Source organism: Chroicocephalus ridibundus, chromosome 8, assembly GCF_963924245.1.
Source record: "Chroicocephalus ridibundus chromosome 8, bChrRid1.1, whole genome shotgun sequence".
NCBI classification, from domain to species: domain Eukaryota; kingdom Metazoa; phylum Chordata; class Aves; order Charadriiformes; family Laridae; genus Chroicocephalus; species Chroicocephalus ridibundus.
Genome location: NC_086291.1, coordinates 11966231 through 11994001, shown reverse-complemented (window position 1 = coordinate 11994001; position 27771 = coordinate 11966231). Strand labels below are relative to the sequence as shown.

The 27771-nt window shown below is 47.3% G+C and overlaps 1 protein-coding gene across 4 annotated transcripts in view; it reads right to left on the bottom strand.

Moving 5' to 3' along the window:
• ERI3 (ERI1 exoribonuclease family member 3) overlaps nt 1–21125 on the bottom strand; it is a 137482-nt gene extending 116357 nt beyond the window's left edge. For 2 of the 4 annotated variants that reach the window (XM_063343513.1, XM_063343515.1), the window contains exons 1-2: nt 21005–21125; nt 11032–11306 (exon numbers count right to left, since the gene is read on the bottom strand). In XM_063343513.1, the coding sequence (XP_063199583.1) occupies nt 11032–11283 (252 nt within the window). In that variant the 5' untranslated portion in view covers nt 11284–11306; nt 21005–21125. Of the gene's footprint in view, nt 1–11031; nt 11307–20978 lie in introns of all 4 variants that reach the window. The other 2 variants (XM_063343514.1, XM_063343516.1) reach the window with 2 other exon arrangements.
• Between the last annotated feature and the right edge of the window lie 6646 nt (nt 21126–27771).

The window sequence follows — 27771 nt, the reverse complement described above, 5'->3', positions numbered from 1 at the left end:
ATAAACCCAGCCTTTCCCTACCCAACCATCCTAAATGAAACTCCTCTTCCTTTAACACCGGAGCAGGGACGCGCAAATTCAAATAGAAGAAATGAACAAGCACACAACTAAATAATTTTCTGTAACGGACAGATCTCTGGAGTTCAGAGAAGAAAGCACCTGAAGTTACACTAATTCCCACAGAGGAATCTTTTTGCTTATCATTGTGGATCTTGGGAGCACTAACAGCGTTAGACAAAAAGAATACAATGCCCAGCAAGAACTTCCCGGCTCTCAAAACCTTTTAATCCAGAAGCCCACGTGCGAAGCCGAGATGGCACACTTCAGGACACTGATTTATATATTTGAGGAAGACCGTGTGGCAACAGTTCAAAAGCTTCCAGAGAATAATTTATCCCTTACGCCCACCCCCATGTGAAGAAGTTTAATAAACACAAGAATAAAAGATGCCCATAAAAATCAGAGCTGACTGTTCAAAACGCAATAAAAACAAGCAGAGACCATTGAGAGGAAGGGATTTTTTCTGATAAGGAAAAGCATAAAACTTCCTACAAAAAGACCTCTTTACACCTTCAAAAAAGGTAGGGGCAGAAGAGGCAAGGGAGTCTCCGTGGAGGGGGGACAGCCCCAGCACCAGCTTATTTTGTTCAGGGATGCTTTTTCCCCCCCACCTCTTTAAAGAAAAAAAAAAAAAAGTCATTTTATGCACAAGGAGCTTATTTCTTAAACAAACACTTGTGTTTTTGATTTACACCACGGGCTGCTCCTAAATAATTTATGGCGGGTTAAATTTATTGCACAGCCCTGGCCGGCTGCAAATTCGAATTGCCAAATAATTAGATTTTAGGGCAATGCTTATAAATTATCCGCCGATTTGTCCGGACTTGTTTGTCAGTTGCTTTGTGCTTCGGGTCATCTTTGGCATTTCGCTGTTTGTGTTTTAATTGCTGATTTACACTTTGACAGATGAGAGTTGATGCCTCCAAGATCGGGGAGGGGGCTGGGGGGTGAAGAGCAGGAAGAATCAGAGCTTTTAAAGCCTTCTGATTTTCTTTTTTTTCCAAGGCAATTAAAATCGAAAAGGGACGTAGTAAGGACAGCACCAGCCTAACAGATCTGCCTCCCCAGTTTCCATCCTCTGCCTTAATTATTATTTTAACTAAAGCCGTTTCCAAGTGAGCAGCCTTGCACTGGCCCTCAGGGGCAGTAACCAAGATGACCTCATAGGTCTTTTCCCCCACTTCTAAATTTTTATTAAACTACCCAAAACAAGTCCCATAAAGGCAACACCTCTGCAGTGGGGGACAGCAGGACTTCTGCTGAATCAGGGCTACGCTGACTTTCCAAAGGATGCCTACTCGCACACACAGTGAGGAGTCTCTCAGCGCTTGTGTCCCGGGTAAATTACTCTGTGTTACGGATTAACCCTGCCAAAAGGTCTTTGGGGAAGGAGCTGACCCCAAATTTATTTTTCCATCACCACCTAGCTTACAGTACACATTTGCACATGCCCAACAATTGAATGCATTTAAACAACTGGATATAAATCCCAGAAAAGTGTAAAGGGAAACACACATGAAAATTGAAACACAAGGGCACTGGCAGAAGTATGGAAAGATCATGAAACACTGGGATAAGATGATGTGAAGGCAAATTCTGCTGCCTAATCATTGAATATCCAAGGTTTCTTCCTCCCCCTGCTCTTACAGGAACCTCACTGCCTATCCCAACACTCAGGCACTGGAGCCCAATGTCAAAGGTTGGATTTCCTCAAAGATAAACTGAGTTGCATTTTGGGTTCTGCACTGGCATAACCTGCCTCTTGTTTCCAGGTTCTTTCTTACAACTGTGAGGGTGAGGGACCATTTCTCTTTCTTTAGTAGAAGCTGAAATTCCCATCTAATCACATGCCTCCAGGAGCTTGAGCTTTAAGAGAGACATCTAGTCCATGCACCTGCCCGAGGGCAGCATCACCTCCCCCTAAATCATTTCTGACTTTGTCTAGGCTGTTTTTACAGACTCCAATAAGAGAGACTCACATGCTCCCCAGGCACTCTATCCTCCTGTTTCATTAGTCTTATCATTGGAAAGTTTTTCCTAATGTCTAATCAGAATTTCCCTTGCTGTTGTTTAAATTCATGACTGCTTTTCCTACCCACAGCAGATACAAGCCAGAACACTGCCTCTCTCGGTTTTCTAATAGAAGACCTCATCATACATACTTTTCTCTTCGCTGCGCTAAACGCAACGCCAGTGCCATCCAGCCTGCACTCGCAGGTTATGTTTCGCAGACCCCCGGTCACATTCACTGCTTCTCTTTTGGACACTCTTGAAATGGTCTCAATTATTATTTTTTTTGTAAGTATGGAGTCCAAAGTGAAACACTTCCCCAGCTGAGGTTTCTTCTTACAGGGCCAAGAAAAGGAGGATCCACGTGTCTCGCAAATCATATTCTCACCCTAAACTTATCACTGTGGTCTTTGGGACCTCCTTCATACCTGCCATTGTACTTGAAATCTCGACAGCTGGCTCACCACCCTTCTCCTGCGGTCCTGAAGGAAACTTTTGGTAGTCATCTGCTCCCAGGCTGGTTCCTGCCTCTCCACATCAGCATCAGCTCACCTGCCAAACCCGCAAAGCTATTTTGATCTTCCCAGCAGCACCCAGACATCACAAATAAGGCAGAACCTCCCTCCTCTTTCCACACCTGGGATGAGAAATATAGACCAACAGACATCAACATTTCAACTTGTTTCTTCAAGCACTACTGACATATATTTAACCACCCAGAAAATCTCCACCGACAAAGCCAACAACAATTTAAGCTTGACAGTGTGGCGGAAGTTTAGTACTCAAACCAGGTTACAAACAGCACATGCACATTTCCAAATATTACCTTTCCATTGCAAGATGATGACTACGCTATATCCTTTTTCACATCGGCTCCTTTCTACCGCAGGCAACCAGCCCGTGCAGTCCTCGTCGCAGAATTATCAAATCATTTCAGGACCCAACCTCTTCACCTGATATTGAGCAGCAGAAATGATCAATGTTCCCAGCAACACTAAAACATCTGGGACGGGTAGAAAGGGCACGCTAGTGCATGTAAATGAACACCCAGGGTTTTTACAAACATCACAACTAGCTGCTGGTGACAGCGCATTCCTGCCTGGCAGAGAGGAACTAAATAACCTAAACCAAGAGCTATTTTGCCAGCTAACAAGTGCACAGACCGACAAAGAGAAGACAAGGATGGCTGCACAGCCAGCTTGGCACGAAGGGGAACTAAACATGAGACTCAGGCACGTCCTCTGCCAAAATCTGCCGAGCTGCGCTTTCTCTTTAGCAGGAAGGTTTTGTTCAAGACCTTAGGGCAGCAAAGGCTATGCCCCAGGAACCACAGCAGCCAGTGAAGCGGCATCCCTGTGCAGAACTTTAAAATGGAAGAATACTGCCTGTTTTTAAAATATCATGCTGGGAGGGATGCGAAATACCTGCCCTGTGCCTCAGAGGCAGCAGAACAGCAGCAGGCACGCACCGATCATCGGCGGCCGTACAGGGCCATGCACACAGCAAACGTACAAACCTGCGGCACCCATTCCCTTCACTTCAGAACGGCACATGGCGTCGGCATTTCCAGCAGCACACGTTACCCTCATCAGCGGCTTTACAGAGAGGCGAAGAAACCTTTAAACACAATAGAGCGGCCTTGCACATTCCTGAGCTCGCCTGGATCTTTTCTTTTCAGGGTGACTGCCGCTCAACTACTTTCTGCTGTAACAACAAGTCTACTTAACTTTGCAACTTGTCACCTAAACGATGTGTAATGTTTGCACAGCTAAGGATACAGTGTTCAAACAGCGCAGGTGGGGAATTGCACGCCGGGATGCATAACTGATGTGGGGGTCTCCGCACGCTGCAAGGGAAAGGGCAACATGACTGATTGCTTTAGAGTAGTCATCTCATCGGCCTGTCAATAACCAGCCGAAAGCTAAGCAGGTTGGGTCAGGTTAGGACGGCAGCAATTGGCCACCCGAGCGCCTTGGTATTTTAGGCTTGTTGCTATAATAATGCTGGGTTTATGTCTTTAAATAAGAAATGGCTTTGAATTTTTTATTTTTTTTTTTTTCATACATCAGGTGTCTTGCCTGGTGGTCTCATGGTTGTGCTCTCCAGATTTGGGTTCAGTAACCGTTTGTGTTCTCCAGCTCCTCAGGTTTTAAATAAATACAGCTAATTCTGTTGCCTGAAGCCATAACCCGTCCTGTCAGATTCATATGGGTCACAGCAAGGTTGTCCCCGCTTACTGGGAGAACGGGGGAGGTCTCCAAGGCAAAATGACGACCGCAGAGAATGCAGCTTTTGAGGGTTACACCACACCTGGTGTCTCAGACCCTGCAGCAGCCTCTCCGAAACGCTGGTCTTCTCACTACATCTTTTAAAACAAAAATATCATTCTCCATATTGGTCAAGATCAGATTTCACAACAGTCCAAGAGAATTGCAGTGAAGCACATGACATGCAGAAAATATGATTAAAAAAGAACGGCATCTCTTTTATTTCAGATGAACCTTGTAGTACGTTCAGTTACGGATATTTATGTGCCCTTCACAGAACTTTTAACTGTTCAGAGGAACTAGCTACAATGCCTCAAAAAGTTTTTCCAAAAGATTGTTCAAAAAATTAACGCGAACTGAAACACCCATCTGAAACAGCTTTTATATGAACTATTTCCACTCTAGGCACTTAAAGCATTCTGACATAAGAAGAATAGTATAACAGCAGCCATAATTGCCAAAGAAACGATAAATTTATTTTTTTTTTTTTTTACTTACTTTTAGTAAAAAGAAAAAAAAACACTTTAAGTGACTGTGTTACATGTATTTTTAAGGGCATTCCTCTAGAAACAACACTGTAAGAAGCTGAATTGAGAACTAGTTATTTAAACCTACACCCAAGCTTAAGCTGCATGAAGACCAGTAATTGCAGATTAATATTCCACCGTAATACTTATGCACAAGAGTGTAGAGTTAAAGTTGCCATGGGAAACAAGCCTGAATTTCTTCACTTTTCAGCAATTCACGATCATCCTTAATAAAGGTTTTGGCAGGTGATTTCTAATGCACTGAGCTTAACAGTCACACAAAAACCATGCAAGAAGAAAGCTGCTATGCGGGGATTTCTAGGTAGAATAGGTAGGCACGGGCACATCTCCATTATCCGCCTCTGGGTAGGATTGTGACAATCTCTGTTACTTTGTGAGCTACCTTCTGCATTCCCATCCTGGCCTTCAGCTCAGACCACTTGAAGAGCATGCAGAAGATACCTCGCAGCCTGCTTCCCAGCAGATCCTCCACAGCAGGTTTTTGATTTCAGGGACATATTCATAGAATCACAGAATGGTTTGGGTTGGAAGAGACCTTAAAGATCACCCAGTTCCAACCCCCCTGCCATGGACAGGGACACCTCTCACTAGACCAGGCTGCTCAAAGCCCCATCCAGCCTGGCCTTGAACACTTCCAGGGATGGGGCATTCGCAGCTTCCCTGGGCAACCTGTCCCAGTGCCTCACCACCCTCACAGTGAAGAATTTCTTCCTGATATCTAATCCAAATCTCCCCTCTTTGAGTTTGAAACCGTTACCCCTCGTCCTATCATTACATTCCCTGATAAAGAGTCCCTCCCCATCTTTCCTGCAGGCCCCCTTCAGGCACTGGAACGGGTTATAAGGTCTCCCCGGAGCCTTCTCTTCTCCAGGCTGAACAACCCCAGCTCTCTCAGCCTGTCCTCATAGCAGAGGTGCTCCAGCCCTCTCATCATCTTCGTGGCCCTCTGCTGGACCCATTCCAACAGCTCCATGTCCTTCTTGTGCTGAGGACTCCAGAGCTGCACGCAGTACTCCAGGGCCCCTGAGCTTAGGGTGCAGCTCCCAAGGCAGCTTGCCTAACCCCCATCTACTCACCCCGCTCGGCAAGGACTGCACATCTGTTGCTACAGCCTAAATTTGGTGGAGATCAACATCCATTCCCATTACAAGGTCAGTCTATAAATCACAGCGGCTCAGGAGCAGAGAGGCATCATTCAGTCGTCCCTGCCATGGGAACGAGACCACGAGTAGCGCAGTTCGGGCGGCGGAGAGGCAGCGATCATTGCAGCCACTCCAGCTGCACCCACCCGCAACCGCCAGCCAGAACTGCAAGACGGATGTTCAGGGAAAAATGCCTTTAATGCTCTTTTACATCAGCACTCAAGGAAACACCGCCTGAACCCAATTTAACCTCATCATGCATTTGTACTTAATATTATCTCACAGAAGGACCGGCTCCCATTTGTTAATATGCTTTTGCCAATCAGGAAATGTACTATGATCATCCAGATTTGTTTGTACACTTAGAAATACATTAGTAACTGAACATATGCTTATTTATAATCTCAGCATTTATGGGTTTATGTTGAAATGGCGAGTGATGTTCTGTATTTATTACTATGTCCAGTTTCATTTGACAGCAATTATAATTAAAAATTCCCCTAAAATAACAATCAAAATGCATGCTACACAAACTTGAAATACGTAGGATACACTAAAGAAAACTATCAAAACATCTTTTGTGTTTAAAATGTGCTGTTTAAGAGAACAAGGGAAGTACTGTCCGTAAACAATCTACTCTTCTGCCTTTGGTCACAACCTCCTTCAGCAGTAAGAAGATCTGAACATTTCAGACCTTTCTCTCACACAGAGTTTGGAAGAGGCAAATTTCTAATTCCCAACTGATTATCAGATGTGAGTGAAACTGAGACACTGAAGTCAAGTACTTGAAAAAACTGACATGAAAAAAAGCACAACTTCATCATTACCAAAAGCTCATTTAGCAACTTGGGACTTTCTAGGTCCAGCTCCTTCTGCCAGGTCAGGGGTTCGATACTCTTTTACTCCTCCAGGCAGCAGACATACAAAGCTTGAATTTTATTTGGGTTTCATTCAAGTGGCTTTAATAGATTACAGTAGAGATTAACATCCGATGTAGAAGTCTAATTTCAAATTCATCTTTCAACAGATCTGATTTCTACCTTCAGACTTTTTACATTTAAAGAAATCATCGCTTTTCATCCACTGTGCTGAAGTTGAAGGCAAGGTACTTGGCTTGCTGACTGCAAGAGGCACACCCACCCACTGCATTAATAAAATAAGGTTACAGGCAACCCCGCATCTGAGCCTGGGGAGCTCCTTAACACAGTCACTGAAAGTACTGACCACCATAAACACTGCTGTATACAAGGACAAAGGGACAAAAGACCGAGACTCACTTACTAATGCATCTTCTCTTGTGTTGCTAAAGCACCACATGTACCCGGCTCTACAGGCTGACAGCGTATAAAAGCAGCAGGTACTTATAAACTCTTAGCAGACAGTAAAGGGGAAAAAAAAAAAAAAGTCAGAGTTAGAGCTGAAAAATGAAGCACACTACCACCATCGTGGTCCAAGGTCCACCGACCTTCGCAGAGCGACAGCTCCCACCTGACCCCACGGGACTGTGGATCAAATCCCAAATGCACAAGGTAAGCTTTAAAGAGATGCGAGGGGCCAGCCATAAACATGCCTTACTGCCAACCCCTGCTGACCTTTGGCTGGCTAAAACACTCCATGACACAGACTGTGCCTCTATTCTTTCAGCTTTTCCCATCTATTCATCCGGAATGATGCAGTCAAACCCACACCTTCTTTTCTCTCTGGGATGGTCTCACTACTCATAAATATGTCCAAAAAACCCAAAAGCTAAGCTGTGATTTAGGGGCACTATCTGTTGAAAGCCACCAGAAGTCAGGACTGCAAGGATGCCACTGTCCCTCTGTGGGTGTAGGGCAGCGAACACGATGAAGCCTCCGTGCCCAACCCAGAAGAAGCAAAGCAAAGGGCAGCAGCAACGAGGCACTCAGCCAGCGGTCCCAGCCCCTGGAGCCACGATGCAGGAAGCTTCCCGGGGGAACACCACTGTCCTCAACCCTCTTTGATCCCCACTACAGAGGCCGTACCATGAGACCTCGGAGGGAGATGGGGCAGCATGAAAAGGAATGGAAATGAACGAGTCTTCAGGTATCCCGAATGAGCATGAAGGACCTCCCCAGGGATAAAGCCGGCGAGGCTGCCGGCTGCAGAAGAGCACAAGTAAATACAGCGGGAGGGGGAGCAGATGCGGCAATCACACACCTTAGCGTAGATAAAAAGATAGCTCTTTCAGTAGTTGCTGGTAAGAAGCTGGGATATTTTGAAGAGCAGCTAGTGAGAAATTTCAAGTGTGCTGCGCAGTGGCAAGTGCACTCTGCAAGACTTTTAGGCTGAGCTGGCTAAATTTACAGCTATGCCTACCCACTTAAAGTAACCTGGATCACAGCTCAGCTCTCTATGTAGCCTCCTCCTTAAATCCCAATGTATTTGAATTTCATTGTATCTAGACTTCTATTTTGCAGGCAATAAAACAAAAGCAGGAAAAGGATCAGGATCACAGGAAAGATCAGCACCTGACCATTACTACCTCCCAGATCTGTCCTCAGACCACATCTCCAAAACCTGTCTGCCACTGCTCCACTGAAAGATCCTGACAGCAAAAACCTTGCACAAAACATCACTGAAATACACGGCGCAGTTTGCTCACCATGACATACAGCCCAGCAGTCAAGAGGACAAAAGCCATACTGGTCAGCAAAAAGGTTAGATGTACGTAGGGGCATCAGCTAAAGTCTCATTTTATAAAGTCGCCCAATTCTGGCAGGTACCTTCAGCCTTTCCAGCTACACCAAGTGCCATTTCTCTATTTGTCAAACTAATTTGTTTGTGGGGATGTGAGGGTCTGACAGCCCTTTCCACACATGGTATGATGCAGACAGGCACTGAACACAGCAGACTGGAAAAACAACACTGAAGAACATCTCCACCTTAAAGGTGCTATCTCGCCAACAAAATATATAGCAGATCTGCATTGGCCCAGACCATTACTTTCCCTGGCAAGGACTTGGGGACAAAGCTCCTTAAAACAGTAGTAATCATATTCCACTCATGCTCCTTTTTACTGCCAGCTGTAAACCAGCTCCACATGCATCATGGTTTTGCATCAAAATGTGCACAGACCAAACCCATATCCAAAGGGACAAGGTAGATCCAATTTACAGCTTTGACAGGTCTGTGCACCCGAGGCGGAGCGTGCAGGAAATAGCCTGACATCTCACTTGGAGAATGGTTAAGACCCCGCTGGCGGAACTGGATGCAGAGCCACAACAGCCTCCCACAAAGACCCAGCAAAAGAGCAGGGAATTTGCTGTCCATTTTTCAGGAAACATGAGGGGTAGGTGGCACTCGACAAGGCACTACTGGGGAAGAGAGGAGCCAAGTCTGATCTCAACTTGCAGCATCCCTTTGACAGCACAAGCCCAAGGGAAACCACAGCTACACTGGGAAACAAACACACTGCATTGAATCACTTCGGTAATGAGATACCACATGGAAAACTGCTTAGCCTTTAGTATATTCCAAACAAAGCAAACCAAAGTTATTCTGACCCAATGCATATATTACCCACAACATCCACAAGAGGCCAATTGCTTGGTAGAGGAGGGTGAGAAGTCTGAGTTCAATTTAGAGACTTGGAAATTCCGCCTGTTCATTACGATGTTTTTACCCCATTACCCCAGCTGGTTTTGGCTGGGGTAATTTTCTTCATAATGGCTAGTATGGGGCTATGTTTTGGATTTGTGCTGGAAAACAGTGTTGCTAACACTGTTTAGTTAACTAAGGGATGTTTAGTTATTGATGGGCAGTGCTTACACAGAGTCAAGGCCTTTTCTGCTCCTTACACCGCCCAGCCAGCGAGTAGGCTGGGGGGGGCGGGGGGCACAAGAGGTTGGGAGGGGACATAGCTGGGACAGCTGACCCCAACTGGCCAAAGGGACATTCCATACCATGTGACATTATGTTCAGTATATAAAGCTAGGGGAAGAAGGAGGAAGGGAGGGATGTTCAGAATGATGGCGTTTGCCTTCCCAAGTAATCATTACGTATGACGGAGCCCTGCTTTCCTGGAGATGGCTGAGCACCCACCTGTCCGTGGGAAGCAGCGAATGAATTCCTTGCTTTGCTTTGCTTTGCTTGTGTGCATGGCTTTTGCTTTACCCATTAAACTGTCTTTATCTCAACCTGCGAGTTTTCTCACTTTTACTCTTCCAATTCTCTTCCCCATCCCACTCAGGGGAGCGAGCAAGTGCCTGGATGGTGCTTAGTTGCCGTCTGAGGTTAAACCATGACATCAATGCAGTATTAGTCTCTTTTCAGCAAGGTTTTCTAATTTTAATGGAAACCCTAGGTCCATCCGGCTGACAACTGAAAACATATTTGCTAACATGCTCTACACTACCATGGAAGAACTGTCTGCAGAAAAACCTCCATACTTCATCCGGATCTCTAAATGTCTCAAGTGGTAGGGCACTGGAAAATCCTCTGATGCTGAATTCTTCCTGCCTCGTTACACTCCAGAGTTAACACACAGGCAAGGTAACTTCAGCAAGATCAGATAGCTCCAAACTATTGTTCTTCTCTACTTAGAAACAGCACTATGTTGCACATATTCAGAGAATTCAAACTATTCTTTTCCTAATGCTGTTGGCTACCAACAGCCTTTTTCCTTGCAGAATCAAACAAGGATGCCACAAGTACTCTATTAATGCAGGTTCCCAGCCAAAAATGTTTACACCCTCCCCAGTTCAGGCACATGACGAGCATTCATGACTTTAAGATGTTTCTGATAACACATGAATTGTCACTTCCTTGATGGAAATCAGTGTCCTTCGTTTCATTCCTACTGAACGGTCCTAGCATTGCTCCTGAGAGAGCAGGTGGCTGGCAAGAGCCCTGGAGGACGAGCAACAGAAAGGAGGTGGGACAAACCAGAGAAAACAAGTGAGCCAGGGCTGTGCTTTTTCCTTCCACCTCTCAGAACAGCAGCAGCAACTTGCAAGGGGGTAATTAACAGGATTGACTATTTACCTGAGGATGAATCTGTGGTTTATCACACGTAGCCTCAAAATCCAGCACTAAGAAGTAGTGATATCTCTGTGGAGGGAAGGATGACATTGCTGCCATGGAAGCTCCAAAGCCGTGGGACGCCAGTTTCCTGCTTACGATGGAGCTGTACCCTTTGAAAACACCAGCCGGGAGGAGGGAGCACACAGCTTGTCTTGCCCTTGGAAGTAAGTTTGGGGGAAACTTTGCTGCTCCAGTATGGAGGAGTGCTATCATTGAACATCCAAAGGCATCTGAAACTGAAGACAGACTCACGTTACTCATGCACAAATACATCTCATCTCTGCTAGTATCTCTTCGCTGGCCTCCTCTGTCAGGGATTTTCTCCGTGCTTCCCAGTGGAGGTTCCAGCAGCGCAAACCTGAAATAACACAGTAACCTGCTCTAAGCACGACAGATGACATTTGGACTGAGCTCAAGGTGTCCAGAATCACAGGCAACTGGAAATTAACCTCTGCAAACAGCTCTAAATTAAGAACTATGAGACACACAACAGTCATGGCTCCAGGCACCAGATCACAGCCGCCTGCTGAACCTTATCACAGCAGAACACAACACAAACCACTTAAACATAGAAAATCTGATCTAAACCCCACTGAAATTTCTGAGGAGCCCTTTCATCTATTCATATACAAAGCAACTTCTGATACACGGTAGGAATTAAATACAGCAATACACACATCAACACTACAACCCATCCAAACAGCTTGGCCCTGTAACGCCTGTTACTTGTGCCGAAACCTCCCACTTCCGTAACAAATCCAGGTGTCTGGTGGATGGAAGGCTCCTCCCCAGGGAAGTTCTCATTTGCTCCGTGTACAAGGTTTCTCAGAAATGTGATTCCAGTGCTACACTTGATTTCTTACTTCAGGAATTTCTCAGAGGGGGATATCGATTCAACAAACCCACACATGAACTGCAGCAACTGTAAAATGCAAGCAGGACTCTACAGGTTACAGTCTCCTTCCCAAAGAAATACCTCACCTAGCCATCACCTTCTGATGCTTCTATTTAACAAATGCTATTTAATAAACTACATTATCCATGTGAGACTGCCTGGATTTCCCTCCCCAACCTTTTTCTTTCAAAACGTTGCAGGCAAAACTTGACAGGACTGTCACTGCCCAAGGTGGGCCAGCCTCGGGGCTGTTCACGGATAAGCATTTATTGGTTTGAGAGTTCAAGCCAAACTCGTGGAGGTGCTACATAGCTGGGTGCAGTGACTGATGGTAAAAAACCAGGTGAACCACAACAACCCGGTCCTCTCGAATAAGGATGAGTACCCCCTCTCACTGTATATATATACATATACATACACACCTCGCTACATAGACATGGAGATTTAAATCCATCCCCACAGTTGGTCCCCCTGCTTGTGGCTCTGGGCAAGAGCTCCATCAGCACCACGTGCCACCCGCTCTCCTGGTTTCTGAGCCCGGCCTCCCTGCGCCTGCGCTCGCTTTTTGCTCCGCCGTGAAGGGACACGGTGCCGAAACGGGCACAGCGCAGCGGGAGGACTCGCCGCCTGCGAACAAAGTCGCTGTTTGCACAAAAGACAGCGTTTGCTCACTCCCATCCATTAGTCCGTCAGGTAAATAATGCACGTGCCAAAACACACACTTAATGAGGTAAATAATATGCCTTGAATAACGGCTAAATCTGTATTTACCTGCGAGACCAGAGAAACTCGGAAGGACCAGATTAGGAGATAATTGCAGCTGAGCAGGTTGTGTGCTTCGAGTAAACACGCATTTGGTAACCTTCCCTTTCCAAGGTTTTGAGTGAAAGGCAAAAATCAAAGGAGCTGAGATGTTTAAGACAGAGCCAGTGCCCATGCTGCCAATTCCATGGCATAAATGCATCCCCACCTTGTGGCTTTCATGTTTTTGGGGGCTGCTTGCTTTATTAAAGCAGTGTGCCAGGCAGCAGGTACCAGGCAAACTGAAAACTTGAGTTACAAAACCATAACGAAGAGCCCAACGTTGCATTTATCCTGAAGGGGCTCAGTTCTACCTATTGCTTTTCCATCTACAGCGTTTATACTGTCATTAATAAATGCATTACAGCCAAATAGTAGTTACATCCACTTCTAACCTGCCCCAGATAAAATATATTTAAGGTGTATGTGCTTTAAATCTTCAAGCTACCAGCTATGAATCAAAAGGCCCATCACAGCAAATACAGTATCTCAGAATAAAGCAGCTTGTAAGTTAGTTGTGGTAAAACCTGGTCTTTAGCCTACCGCATAAAGTAAGATACACAGTTGGAGTGGGGGAGGCATGCAGGCTCCAACCCCTGTATCAAACACAGGCAGTAAAACATACATTATCCACCTGCGCACAGCCAGATCAGTACTTCTCTAATGCATCTTAACAGGCAAGGCTAGGGCATCAGCCATGATCCTCATGAATTTTCAGGTCCCTGAGCCACTGAGTCCACACGGCAAAGGTAAACTGGCCATCTTGGCAGGAGTCAGGCACGTCACCACACGGACATGGCAGCACCACTCCAGACCCTGGCAGGTCTGTGTCACGCAGGTACCCTGGGACATCATCAGAAGGGAGTAACAGCCAACAGCTAGTGGCTCTTTACCAACTTCTGCAGGTGGTCCACGTCTAACGACAGGATCAGGCTCCCCACCCTATAAGCAGCCTCCTTCCCCACCCTCCCGTGTAGCAGAGGGAGCAATGCTCCGAACAAAGGTGTGCGAGGGGGGGTACTTCATGCTGATTCCCCTATACAGACGGCATACAAATAATAGCAACCCCACTGCAAACTGTGCACCTTCAGCCAAATGAAGTTTTAACTGCGTGTTTACCCAGCCACTGCTCTAGGTGCCCTGGGAAGACCTCACATCATCTTCTTTGGCAAGGTCAGAATGCCTCAGAGCACGAGATAGCTGGTGAGCAAACACACTTTATTAGAAGTCATGTAAAGCATTTATAATGGCTATGACAATGCAAAGCACTAGTAATTATCCCATATTTTTTTCCAACACACAACAGTGCAAGCGATGCAGCTTCAAAAATTAGAAACCCAGCCCTACACATATAAACCCACATGTTCAGTGATTCCACTTCCAAACCTATGTAAAACACCACATATGTATTTCTTACCCACACAGGGTCAGATTATAATCTCAGACAGTGCAAGCTGTCACATCTGGCATTCAACCCTACTAGGTTAATATTTCATATCACACAGCTCCAATTCCTTGCACAGATAAATACGGAACATAATGGGACCATGAACTGAGGCTGGACTTCAGGAATTATTTTGACAGATTGTACACAGACCTAGGAAAACGTGACAGCACTTCACGTTTGCAACACCCAATAACATGGGAAGCAGCTACGTGTGGTGGGTTTTGGCTGGAAGATAAAGTTTGTGTTATGTGCTGTATAACAGCGTGTGCCGCATGTGGTATCACCGGCTATAATCAGCAACTGTCTTTTAAAAATAATTAAAGAAAATATTATCCTCTGGATATCGGCTGCAGGTAACAGGCTGACCGCAGCTCTTGCTCGTTAGTGGTCCAAGCACACGATAGTAAAGCGTGACAGTTTGATCACCAGTAAGTAAGGAAAGCCAAGAGAAAGGAAAGTGCCAGCTGTAGCCATCAGCTTGCCAGGAGCCCCACTGAGCGCAAAGTGGAGAATCTGCACCGGCGGCTGTCGCGCTCCAGGCTTCCCACCAGGGAAGCCACTTAGGGGCAACCACGAGCAGCAAGGAACAAGATTGGGAACTCCTGCCACGTGAAGAACACTGGTGACAAAAGCCAGCAGGGCGTTGCAAGTGCTCTCCCCCACCTGCGGGACAGCCCCAAAACCACATGCAGAGAACGTGCACCACGCAAGTTGCAGAGGATTCAAATTAATCAATGGCAAGACAAATTAGCCTACAAACTTGAGCTCAATGGACACATAACATTAATATTTACTTTTTACAAACACATCTAATTAAAATCACCTGGCAGCAAGAGAAGGCATAACTTTAACAGCTTGCCTTTATCCCCAAAATATTCCCCTTCAATGTCCAGTTCGATAAGCTGATGTACGGAGGGGGCAAGAAGACAAACACCTAAGTTCAGGTTGGAGGGTTGACCCAAGAAATTATGTTTTACGAGACCCTCCATTTACAAGTTACATGACTTTGTTATGGCAATATGGCCCTCCACCATATTAAAAGATAAACAAACAAAACACCCCCCCACTAATCTAAAAGACACGACAAACCAAAATTAAAAAATAAAAGCAAGCAAGCTTTGGGAGTCATACGCTTCAGTTTGTTCCCTGTGCAAAGCCTGGGTAGGGGCAGCTGTGACTCCTGGCCTCCGACAGACAACTGAACTCAAGGCTAGAGCAACCAAAACCAATCCAAGATGTAAGGCAGGTTTGTCTTAGTTTATTAAATTATAGTGTCTTATTTTATTAAATTATAAAGAGTAAAATGATAGAGTAATAAAGATGCTTTATGTAGAACAAAATTGCATACACTTAGCAACACCTGGAACAGAGTGTAACAAAAAAATACAGGACTTCCATTTTGGTAGCTGTTCAAATACATACTCAGAGGTCAAATGTGAGCCCATATTTCAGTTGTGTGAAGAAATAACTGAAGAACAATAGAGATAACTCCATTTTTTTAAAAAATCAGCCTTAACCTAAACCCAAATATTTCATTAGACAAACTACAATACAAAAATGACAGCACCTGGCTAGCCTGCGAGGCAGGGAACGAGAGACTATGAACAAAACCAGCTTATCCACTGTCACCGTCCAAACTTCCAAAAAAAATTAAAATAAATACATAAAGTAAAACAAACAACAAAACACAAAGCTTTTAGAACCATTTTAATAATGTAACATGACTTTAGACAAGTAAATTTGCTTTTTTAATTTGTGCACCTCACAGTATCATCCCTTGAACATGAATCCGGTACACTTCCACGGTTGCACTCCCTTCGCTTGTGGCTGGGTACGTCTCCAGCACTGCTACGCAACCTAGCCCGTGTTTTGGAAAATTTGTAACGTCACTTTCTCAGAGCATTGCCATGGGATGCCTATGTGCTGTCCCATCATTACTCAGCCCAGATACAACTTGGCATTAATCATTTTGTTTTCCCAGCACCCCGCAATCGCACCCAGCTTCTTCCCACTACAGATGAAGAGATCCCTGTTCTCAAGAACTTACAGTCTAAAATTAGATGCAATACAACAAGTGAGGGTAACTGCAAAGAATGAGGGTTACAGGAGCAAAGTCAGGCAACCGCTTATTTGGGGGCCATGTGCTCCTCGGTAGTTCAATTTAAAAAAAATAATTCACTCTGTGTAGGCACCGGCCTCCCTCTATATGGGCATAATGGAAGAGGTAAGTGAACACGGAAAGGGTTGACTAAAGGATGGAAGGCACTCTTGGGTTAAGGAAGGTCTCTCCCGTTTCTTGAGCTCATTCTTCCCGCTGCGTTCCTTGGCTGATATGTCAAAGGCACCACCAGATATGTCAGCTATGTCAGAGCACCAGAATCTCTTCCATTGTGACATCACAGACGCGATGGCTTGTGAGATCACAATGAGCGAGGCCGAAGGCGCTGATTTACTTAGGGAAGCACTTGCCGGGGCTATCGCACCCTACGAGGCTGGGAAACAAACACATCTCAGTTCACTTGACAACACAGTGAAACCCGCACAAGACTCCGCACCACCAGGACGCAAACTCATCCAAACAGACCACCCAGAAGCCGTCCCAAAGATGCACGGTACAATTCCACTCCAATTTTATTAGGCCACCTCCGCTAGGCAACCCACTTTCGTCAGTTCCTTGACTGGTCTCCTAAGACAGGCTTTGCTGTGTATTTTTAAACCTTCTCCAAGAGTAACTGGGGATAGGCAAACGGGTCTAAGCTGAAGTCTGAAGAAGTTCCACACTTCAGAGGAAATTCCACACAGAGGAAATGTAGAGGAAGGAAACAAGAAAAATTAAAACAAAGAAGCAACAACAGAGATGAATAGAGCAAAAGACTGGAAAGTTGCAGTGGAAGAGTGGATTTGGTATCAAATAAGAGAACAGTTGCTGAGGATTGTACCAAGAACCCTCTAAGTCCAGTCTCCTTCCTCTGTGTGGGAGCCATAATGAAATGCACCAAGATGAAGCTACACAAAGTGGGGTAAACCAAGACAATAGTTCTGGGAGGCCAAAAGGAGACAGGCCTGTCCTTCCCCCTTGGTCTTACTCTCCTGGCTGATTATCTTACACCAGTTCCTGAGCCTCTCTGGCCCCTCCGTGAGCTGATTCAACCACAGGAACCTAAAAAAAGGGCTAATGCAGCCGGAATAAAACACAATTAAACCAAGATAGTTTCCTGATGGTTTAGTAAGACAAATCAGCTCAGGGCCAGACTGGATGAGTGTCAAAGCTGAAAGGAGGGGATGGGCCCACGCTGGCAGAAGCGGGAGGGGGATGAGCCATTGGGAGCTGCTGGTCGGCTCAGCCACTCACCAAACCACGTACTCAGACCAGGGTACGTACACCTGGGATGGCATGGCACTTTGCAGGAAACGGAGAAGGTATCTTGGCTCTAGCAGCATAAACACACTCGGAAAGCCCATCAGACCATCCCATCTGAACATCATGTATTGCTGGCCACAAAGTTTCCGTTACTCCTGAATTGAGCCCAAAAACTTCAACATCTTTCAGAAAAGTTTCTGGCCTTGGACTGAAGCATCAAGTATGGAGGCTCCTCACTACCTTCAAAGAGCTTGTTCCAATGGTCAATCCAGTTGCTGTCAAAAAATAACACATCTTAGTTTTCATACAAACTTTCCCAGCCCTGGTCTTTGAAGGGAGTTTGGAAATTTATGGCATTTCAGTGCTCTCAATCCACAGCAGAACTCCCAAAGCCAGAAGTAAGAGACTTGTAGCTACTATGCTTCTAGTCAGTAAAAGCTACTATTGCGTACTGGCCTAATTTAGTGGAAAGGAGACAAAGCAGCCTGCCCTTTGTTTAATGGAATCTAGCATGCATAATTACTTGATTTTCATACACATGAATGCCACAGTTGTTCAAACCACTTATACAGCTGCACACCTTCTGAAAAATGAACCTGAAGGTTAACACCTGAGAGTGACACATGAATCTCAGCCTGGATTCAGGGAGACAACACTTGCATTGCTCAATACACTGGTCACTTTTGATCTTCACAACTCCAGAATCGTTAAAAGAAAGTCTGTACTCTGACAAAGCTCTGTCCTGGTAGACAGGCGAATGCTCCAAACAGGGTAGTAGCTACAGCAGGGCATGGTTTCCACACAAACCAGTTTCAGCGAGCCCGGAAAACCAGCCAGAAAAGATGTTGACCTTAATATTCAACCACAGAAAAAATAACGACTGTAACAAATACATCTGAAATTAAAAAAAAATATTTTTTTTGTTGGGTGTGAAGTATCTTTACCTGCACAACACATCTGAAGGGAATACAACTTCCCAGCTTTTGGCCTGGGCAGGTAACTTCTCTTAAGGGAGAGAAAAGTTGTCAAATGGTATCTAGCAGCAACAGCCAGCGCCTCTCCTCTAGGTCACGCTTTGAGAGCCACAACTTCTCCTCTTCTCTCCTCATTCCCCTGCCTGCCTTTGCACCATGCTGGTATATTAGCTCAGCACTACTACAGTAAAACACAAGGAGTCTGCGATGACCGTTTCCAGCAATAAAACGTGCTTCAGATCCAAGAACAAACTTGTGACAAATGCATAGTTGCTTAATCGCCTTCAGTGCTCTCCTTAAGTACAGCCACAGCGGCTGGTCCTACACCGTTTACCTGAACCTCACCAGACCCACGCTCTACAGTCTCGTGGCCTTTTACAGGAGGTGGCTACTGGACTGATACAGCGGCAGAGTCAAGAGCAAAAACTTCACCGTTTAAGTCTCTTCCAGAACTCCGTTCCAAAATTAAAGGTGGGAAAAAATGATATAAAAAAATAAAATCAAGGCCTACCACAGTTAATAGGGCCAAAACAAGATAAGCACCAAACCAGATGTAATTAGGCCTCCTAAAGGAATCAAATTGAAGTATTTCTCAACTGCAGACCAGAAACTTCATGTCATATCAGCATATACTCAATCCAAGGACTTCTTTATTTAGCGTCAAGCACAGGAGCATTTCCTTTTTAATGCTTTAATAGGTTTCTTCTTTTGGATTTTGGTAACACAAAAACAAAAAAAAAACCCAAACAAAAAACCCAACACACCATTCACATAGAGCAACCCAAAGTTTGAGGAACAAAAACCATAGAAGGGCCACTCTTTGAAATAAGGCAAGCATTTAGTCCCCACTAGAAATTAACATGAAAATTCAGTTACAAAGGCCAGAATTCAGCACTTGAAAAGGGAAACAAAAATACCTGAAATCAAATTTCCCCAGCCTACACACCAAAGAGTAATCAACTGGACTTCTAACACATTCCTTATTTTAAGAATAACTCATTCTTGGAAATAAAAGTTCAAATGCCAACTTTAACATCAAGAGATGCTACAATGTTGCAAAGAACAACTAAAGGATTTAAAAAAAAAAAAAAGTTACCATTAAAAAAACCAACCAAACTCCTCAAACAACTGCCTAAAAGCATCTAATGGGACAAGCCCCTTCGGGATGTACCTGCCCGGAGCCCTTCGTACCTCATCCTTCCTGCGGCACAGTGCAAGCATTAACCTGTTAGAAAACTTGCTGGTCCCTCGCATCACAAGCTGAAACAATATTAAGCGTTCAGACTAAGCAGCAGCTGTCAATCCAACCATTTCTGGAACTAAAAGCTCAATACGGAAAAGAGGTAAGTAAAGAAGTAGTAAAACAAATGTCAGACTTATTAGCAAACAGGCCAGCAATGACCACGTAAATCCACCAGTCACAGGACTTGGAAAAGACAGAACACAAGGAGTAAATGACAACACCTTTTCATACACCTCAGTTTAGAAGAAACACCTGTAACAGTACAGCAGCAAGAAAAGAACAGGAGAAGAAATTCCTACTGCCAGTCAGGAAACAAGTAAACAGACCCTGCACTTCTCAAGCCTTCTCAAGTTTACTTCAGTCTCAAGATCCGAGACAGGTGACCAGTTCAATCTCAAAGGATAAAAAAAATAATTGAAAAAATAAACAAAATCAAGCCTCCCACTCCCCCATCACCTCCGTCTCTGAACCTCCACATCCCAAAAGGAACATGAAAAATCCCTCCTTGCTGCTGCCTCTCGCTCCCCCCACACACGGCCCCCGCTCCCCGGACAGACAGGTTTGTTCCCTTCCTCAAGCCCTAACGGCAACTTATCCCGCTCCGGCTGGGACCTGGGGACCGCTGCCACCGCCGCCCTCCAGAGTTCCACCCACGGCAGAGCCCGGGAAGCGGAGGGCCCGGCAGCCCCAAGCACCGGCAGAGAGGAGCCGGGGCTCGGCGTCGAGCGGACGAGGCGCCTCCACGCCTGCCCGCCGCCGCCCCGCGCCCTCCCCTCCGCCCGGGGCCGCCCCCCGTCCCGTCCCCACCGGCCTCCCCACAACCTCGCCGCCGCCCCGCCGCGGCCCGCAGCCCGCCTCGCCTCCCCACACCCCCGGCCGCGGGCCGCCGCCCCGGCACAGGCCCCGCCGCCGCCGGGAGAGGGGGGGGGGGGGCCAGGCCGCGCCCCCCTCCCCCCACCTCCCTCCCCGCTCCGGGCCAGGCCTCCACCCCCCGCCCCGGGCCACAGCGGCCCCACGCCTCCGCCAGGCCTGCCGGGCCCCCGCCTCGGCCGGGCCCCGCCGCGGCCGTGCCGCCGCCCGTTGCCCAGCGGCGCCGTGTCCCCCCCACCCCCGCCGCGGCGGGGACCGCCCGGGCCCGGCCCTGCCCGCCCCCCCTCCCCCCCCCGCGCCGCGCACACACTCCGCACCACGAGTCCCCAACACCGCCACTCACCTCCGCGCACTCTGACCCCCGACCCCGCTCTGAGCGGCAGCGCCGCCGGCCAACCGCAGCGCCGCCTGCCGCCGCCGGGGGCGGGGCTTCCTCCCCGCCGCGCCCCTCCGCGCAGGTGCACGCCGCCCGCCGCGGCGCGGGGCACGCTGGGGGTTGTAGTTCGGCGCCGCCCCCCCCCATATCCCGCCCTGCCCCGCCGCGTGGCTGCGTCTCGACGCCGCCGCCGCGCCGGCACCGCCGGGGCATCGGGCACCGGCCCGCGGTGGCCAACCCCCCCCCTCTCCCGGCGTAGCCATCGGCCACCCCTTCCCCTCCCCACCGGCTCACCCCTTCGTGTCCCCCGGGGCACCCCATCGTGTCCCCCCAGTGCCACCTCCCCTTGGCCCCTCTGCAACTCTGGCCTTAAGCAAGCCCAGCGTCGGCTGTAAATGTAATATGGCACACGCGTGGAGTTCACCTCCGCTGCAGCGGGGAGAGGCCACGTCCCCTGTGCCGGCACCGCTTGTGGGCACAGGTCTCATGGGGGACCCTCTGCAGGGGTCCCCCCTCACCCCTGCGCCGCTCTGGGTCAGGGCAATGCCGCCGGCACCCATAACTCTCTGTCGGTCTCAACGGTGCCTGGGCAGGGCTGTGGTGGTGACTGCAGGTGACGCCGGCCGGTGATTCCTCCCTCCATTTGGTTTGGATTAAGGCAAACTCAGGTCCCGCAGCAAGCCTTGGGCTGTCTTTCCTCCCCCTCCTTGGACATCAGTCAGCAGCTTCTGGAGTCTTCTGTGTTCATTGAGCTCTCTGATCCTCAGCCTGGGTCTGAACCTTGCCCAGTTTCCGCTAGACACCCCTAATCTGTGGCATCTCCTCTCCATGCAGGTGGCTGGCACCCTCAGCCAGGACACTTCGCATCTCACCTGCAGCAGTACCCAAATCTTTAGTCTACTGCCGCGTCCGTAACCCCTGGGAAGCGCCACTGCCATGACAAGTGTACTAGCTGCGGCCATTCCCCGCTTCGCTTCCCTCCTTGCTCCCTACGTTAACCCACGCCTCCACATTTCAAGCCAGCAGTTCCTTCACTCTGTCCCTCATACTCCACCCATGCGCGAAGAGCAAACGCAGAGTCACCGACTCGCACAAACAGGGCTGCAAGCGATCCTAGAGGCCACCTCGCCCATCCTCTGCCCGCAGGCGGGAGCAGTCCCACCTCGCTGTCATCTTGCTGTCCTCTTCAAACCATCCCTTAAGCCTTCGTCTGGCTCCGTGCCTTAAAATATTGGACAAAGGCAAGCACCAGGGTGCGGAGATCACCGACTGCCGCTCCACGGGAGCCAGGCTGCTCGCACTTTCCAGGCTGCCTGGCCAGGTCTGCGTAGCGCCCCTGCCTTTAATTGTGTTTCCGACTCTTCAGGATGAATTTATTTTTTTTTTTTGTGAGCAGCCTTGAACTTGAGAAGCCTGAATCATGAAAGTAGCATGTCAGAACTATAAAAATACCAACAGCAAACCATTTAATAATAGAAAGAGTTCCTTTAAACCCTCTTAGATTTGGCATCTCTCAGCCTCCCACCCACATAAGCAAGGATAATGTGAAGTTTTACTTCTAAGCTCAGCTGTATCGCTGTGATTTGTCAAGCCTTTGGTGACTGATGTAGGGTTTGCCAGGAGCCCAGGAGAGCGAACGGAGGGCCTTTGCGCTGTGGCGTTTCCCGAGCGATCTGTCCCTGCCCCTCCTTATCAGGGCTGGAACCTGGCTGAGACGTGCTGAAAATTACACTGCAGCCCCAAAGCTTGAAATTTAGGGCTGTGTGTGTTTCCAGGAGGATGAGAGACAGGAGGTCTCTTCACTGCTGACCTCTGTACCTAGCAGCAAAAAATAATTTTTTTCTCAGTCTAGACAAACAACGAACGGCTCATAGATGTGTGCATGTCCTCTTTTCATCAGCCAAGCCTGGTGCCGTTTCCCAGGTTTGTCAGGCAGCACAGCAGGAAGGAGGTTTCCTCCTGCCCATTTCTTTTTTTGGGGAACCTCTTTTCCCAGCTGAGAATCTGCAATAACCAGGGGCCACATCCTGGCTTCTGCCAGCCTCAGTGACCCTTGTGAGATCCATAGAAGTTGTCCGCCAAAGTCCTGTGATTTCCTTCAGCAACTGCACTTTCAAAGAGGTTCTTTTTTCTGGCACAGATAACAGCTGCCGAAAAAGCCACCCAAACCAGTTTGAGGAGAGGCATGTTTTGTTAAATAGTCGCTGTTTCTGTAGCGTTCGTTTCTGAGCCTGTCTTATGTGAACGTGCACGTCTCAAATGAACACTGCAGGTCACTGAAAATGTCACCTACAGATTAATCTGGCTCACTCCAGGCTTCTGGAAAAATGAATGAGGGTGATCAATAGATATGCTGTGGCCTCCCCATCAATGCTCATGGCCCCTGTAGCATCCTGGCTGGGAAGAGCTGCCCTCCCCAAGGGACTCAGTCGGTGGCAGAGCTACAAAATGCAAAGGTGGAGAACCACCGTGGGGCCCCGGGACAAGTGATACTGAGAAACTGGGTCATGCATATGGGGAAAAGTGGGCAAAAGGGCTGATTGGGGTCACCTTATTTATTCCTGGCAGCACAGCCCACGGCGGGTGCCACTACCCCGTTGCCTTAGGGCTGACAGAATCAGCCCTCTGCCAGTTCGAGAGCGAGCGAGTGTGTTCCAGCAGCAGGTCTGGTCTCTTAATTGCTTGTCCTACTTTAGAGATTTTGGGATGGCTAGAAGCAGCCCAGAGGAAATAGGGTCCACGCTGGGGCCGTGTCTGGGCTGTCCTGGTTTACACGAAGGACTATCTTGAAACACCAGGTGGAAAGGGCAGCTCGAAGCTTCCAGCTCTGCCTCCCTCTCCTACAGCTCGATCCCCTGTGCTGTTGCCAGCAGATGCAGCAGCCCGGTCTACAGTTACCTGTACGTTTTATTTGTTCTAAAACCCCAACAGTTTCTCAACAAAGCATCGTTTCATTCAGCACAGATGTGCAGCCACCTCTGGGCTGGCAGATGGATAGGGCTTTACGAGAAGGCAGCAAACTGGTGGGGCAGGTTAAGGCAGAAAATACAGAATAACACCCCTCCCAGACCCCGCGTGGCGGCTCCAGGGGATCCTCGGTGTGAATAAAGGGCTGAGCCCATCCTAGCCCAAGATGAAGTACCAGGTCGCTGCCTGCTGCTGGGGCAGTGGAAAGGAGGAGGGAGGGTCCCACCGACTGCGTCCCCAGCCCTGCTCCCAGTGCCTCCTTCCCAAGGGCACCGCTCCTTTAAAAGCAATGGGATTTTACATGATTACACCTCGAAGAAACATCACCTCATTTAAAAGGTGACTCCTTTAGTTCTGTTCAGCTGCTTAAGCTGAATGCAACTTTTAAATGTCTTATAATACACATGACAAGTAGTCTCGTATCACTGTTTTCTACTTAACAAGTTAATAACGTGCCAACCCAAATCCTTCAGTTACTAACGCCACCGGTGGGACTCATTAGCCAACGTGAACACATATTTAAGGGAATGCTAATATTCACAATGTACATTTTTATATTCATGTTGTCATTCTTGAAACCACAGCGCAGTTCGTGTATTCTGTCGAAACATTTGTTTGCAGAGGATTTCTCTCTCCCTTTTCCTCTAAACACAGATACTATCGCTGGGGTATCATTCTGGTGAATGATATTAATGACAGCTTGTCATCATGGAAAGCTATTCCTAGCTGTCAATTAAAGGGTGTTTTGAAAGAAAGCAGCTCGTTCAGCCCCGGTGGGAGCAAGTGTGTCTCGCTGTTTGACAGTGACCCCCTTGATGAATTTGGGAGCAGCAGCAACAGCAGCTCCGTGGGGCCAGGAGGTTTGTAGACGCAGCAAAGGGCTCTTGGGTGACAGTGACAGGAGATTTTGAAGGTGCTGATGTCCTTAGCAAAGGAAAGGCAAAAGAGGATTTCAGATCCTAAAAGCAATCCACATGTAGGAGTGTAGGCCAGGAAAGGAGTCCCGAGGATACTCAGCCGTTTTGTAATATAATTTCCCATCCAACAGCCCAATAAATTTATCAGCCTCCATCTTCAAAGATGTTCGTTTACTTACCCATGCTAACCCGAGTGGAAGGCTTCTTCAGGTCTTCTCTGCCTGAAAAATGGGAAGCTTCCTCTAATTCCCAGATTAAACATATTCACAGCTAGTTTACATTCTGGCAAAATGGTCCTTTGCTTTAACTTGGGGTTTTTTTTTCCCTCGCCTGGTGTATCTACAGGCAAATCTCAGATCCTGGTCATCTTTGTCATTCTTTGTTTTGCTGGGCTAAACAAACCACATTATTCTCATGTCTCCTCACCACCTTGGCTTTCCATTTCCCACACCATGGTAGCAGGCCTCCTCTGCACCTGCTCCAGTTTCAACTAAATTTTCTTGAGCACGAGTGCCCAGCCTGGTACGTGGTATTCCTGAGCCGGGCTCCAAGGCCTCGTACAATATTTGTCACTTGACCCTATAAATATCACTCACATAAACATGCTCGATTTCTATATTTCCCCCCTCAACAGGGTGGTCCACTCTCAGGGCTTTCTTGTTCCTTTTATTTTCCTAAGCACTCCTTGCACGGTAATAAAAATGTACAGACTCAGTGGGGATCTGTTTTAACTTCAAATGTGCTGATTCAGTTCAAAAACCATTAATTCAGCCGGAATCAGGGCCATGGGGTGGAAATCCTTTTCCAGTTAAAACAGAGGTGAGAGGGACAGCCTTTGGCAGGCTAGGAAATAAAGCGCGCTAGGAAAACATAGCAGGACATCAGAAAGTGGCTATTGACTGGGCTATGTTAACAGAGGACCGGGGAGTCCTGGACATTTCAGACCAGGATGGGATGTCTCCGTAGGAGATCTGCCATAGCCTGGGTTTGGGCAAAGTTCTGGGGTTTGATGGATTATATTTCTCTAGCCTGTGCTTTGCTGGGTTGGACACGATGGTCCCTGCCGGACCTCACATTGACATGCAAGGGGCTGTACAAAGCTGGCCAGACAGGCTGGTCCTGTCTCCAAAAAATCCCCCCTTATTCGAGAGCACAGGAGGATGCAATGAAATGCAAAGCAAACACAAACAACGCTGTAGCTCGGGCTGCACGCCACCGCGCTTCTCCTCTGCATGGGTCTGGTGCGACCACCCCAAGGCACCCAGCCCTCGGTGCTGGATATGAAACAACCACCAAGGTACGTGCTTCAGGAAGCGGAAGCGTGCCCGGGTAGGTGGCTTGGGTAAAGAGGGAGGGTGAAAAGCGCCCGGTGAATCCAGGTTTTGCCCCTTACCCCCACTTTGGATGTGAGATGAGCAGAAGAACTACCTACGTGCGTCAGGAAGGCATCGGCACCGAAATAAAAGGACCCCTCAGCAGAGCATTTCCACAAGACGTTTGACTGAAGGAAAATGTAGGCTGAACACCAGGAGAAATTTCCCGAGGCTGCCATGCATTAAACTGTGGGATCACCTCCCTGGAGGAGCGATGGGAGCCACGAAACCAGCCACTTACAGCACCGTAAAACGTCCCGTCGGTGCCAACCGGATTCCGGTTCAAGGGAGCTGCGCTGAATCACCTCCCGTGCCTTTTCCAACTCTCGCTCCTAAAAATCAGACCCAAGAAGTACAAAGAAAGACGGACAAAGAGTGATGTCAATTTGCTAGAGAAATACAACCTTTTTTACGGTACGGTATGTTGTAAAACCGTTGCGCTCGCACTGTGTACTTAATCTTGATATTGCAATGCCATCCACAAAAAAATTCAGGCTTAACCCTCACAGTTTATATTGTCACTATAAATGCTGGTAAAAAAATATTGTACAGTTGGGTGCAGTTTATTCTTTATATTTTAATGGCTATAGCAAAACTCCATTGCTAACTAGTAAAAAAAAAATTAAAAAAATAAGAAGTTGAATGTGTTTTACAGCTATGTCGTCATGGGAAAGCTGTATTTCAAAGTGAGGGCATCAAGAGCAATGAAACGGGACATTTTTAAACATTTTAAACATTTTTAATGGGACATTAAAAAAACCCACTTCACCAAAATCTCTTTGCCAGTATTTTAGCTAATAGGGTTGCAGTGTATAAAGGAAGGGTTCTGACGCCTGCACAGGCCACCCAATACTGAGCCGCTGCTCAAGTGTCTTGAACTCTAAGTGTAAATGGAAAAAACATCTAAAATTAAGCGTTTCTCCTGGAGGGACAAATTGCTGATAAAGCAAATCTTCCCACAGGACAAGCACACCTGCTGGAAGGTAGAGAGACATTTTTATGTGTGGGATTTTAACTCGAGATAAAATACTTTTCACGGGCAGTCATATGGAAGACAGCTGGCCAAAAATAATAATAAAGGAATTTGTGTCCCTTGGGAAATTCTGAGGTTTCAAAAATTATGATTTTTGACCTAAGCTGGGACCAAAAGTTTAGCTCTCTGATTTTTTTTTCGTTTAATGACATATTCCCAAATAAAAATAGTATATTTCTTTTCACTTTACCACTTTGACATCTCTTTTCTTTTATTATTACATAATTCTGCAAGTCCAAACCACCCATTACACCACACTGTTACGTTTCCTTATACTGTATATTACATCGACAGGCGGAATCTCCACCCTCTTTTAAGATCCTATTAAACCGGCGAAGTCTCTTCATGAAACCGAACATCAGGAACAACAGGGATCCCTGCGTCAAGGTGCGGGGAGGTGGATTTTTGCCTACTGTTTTTCAAATGTGCTTTTAAAAGACGGAC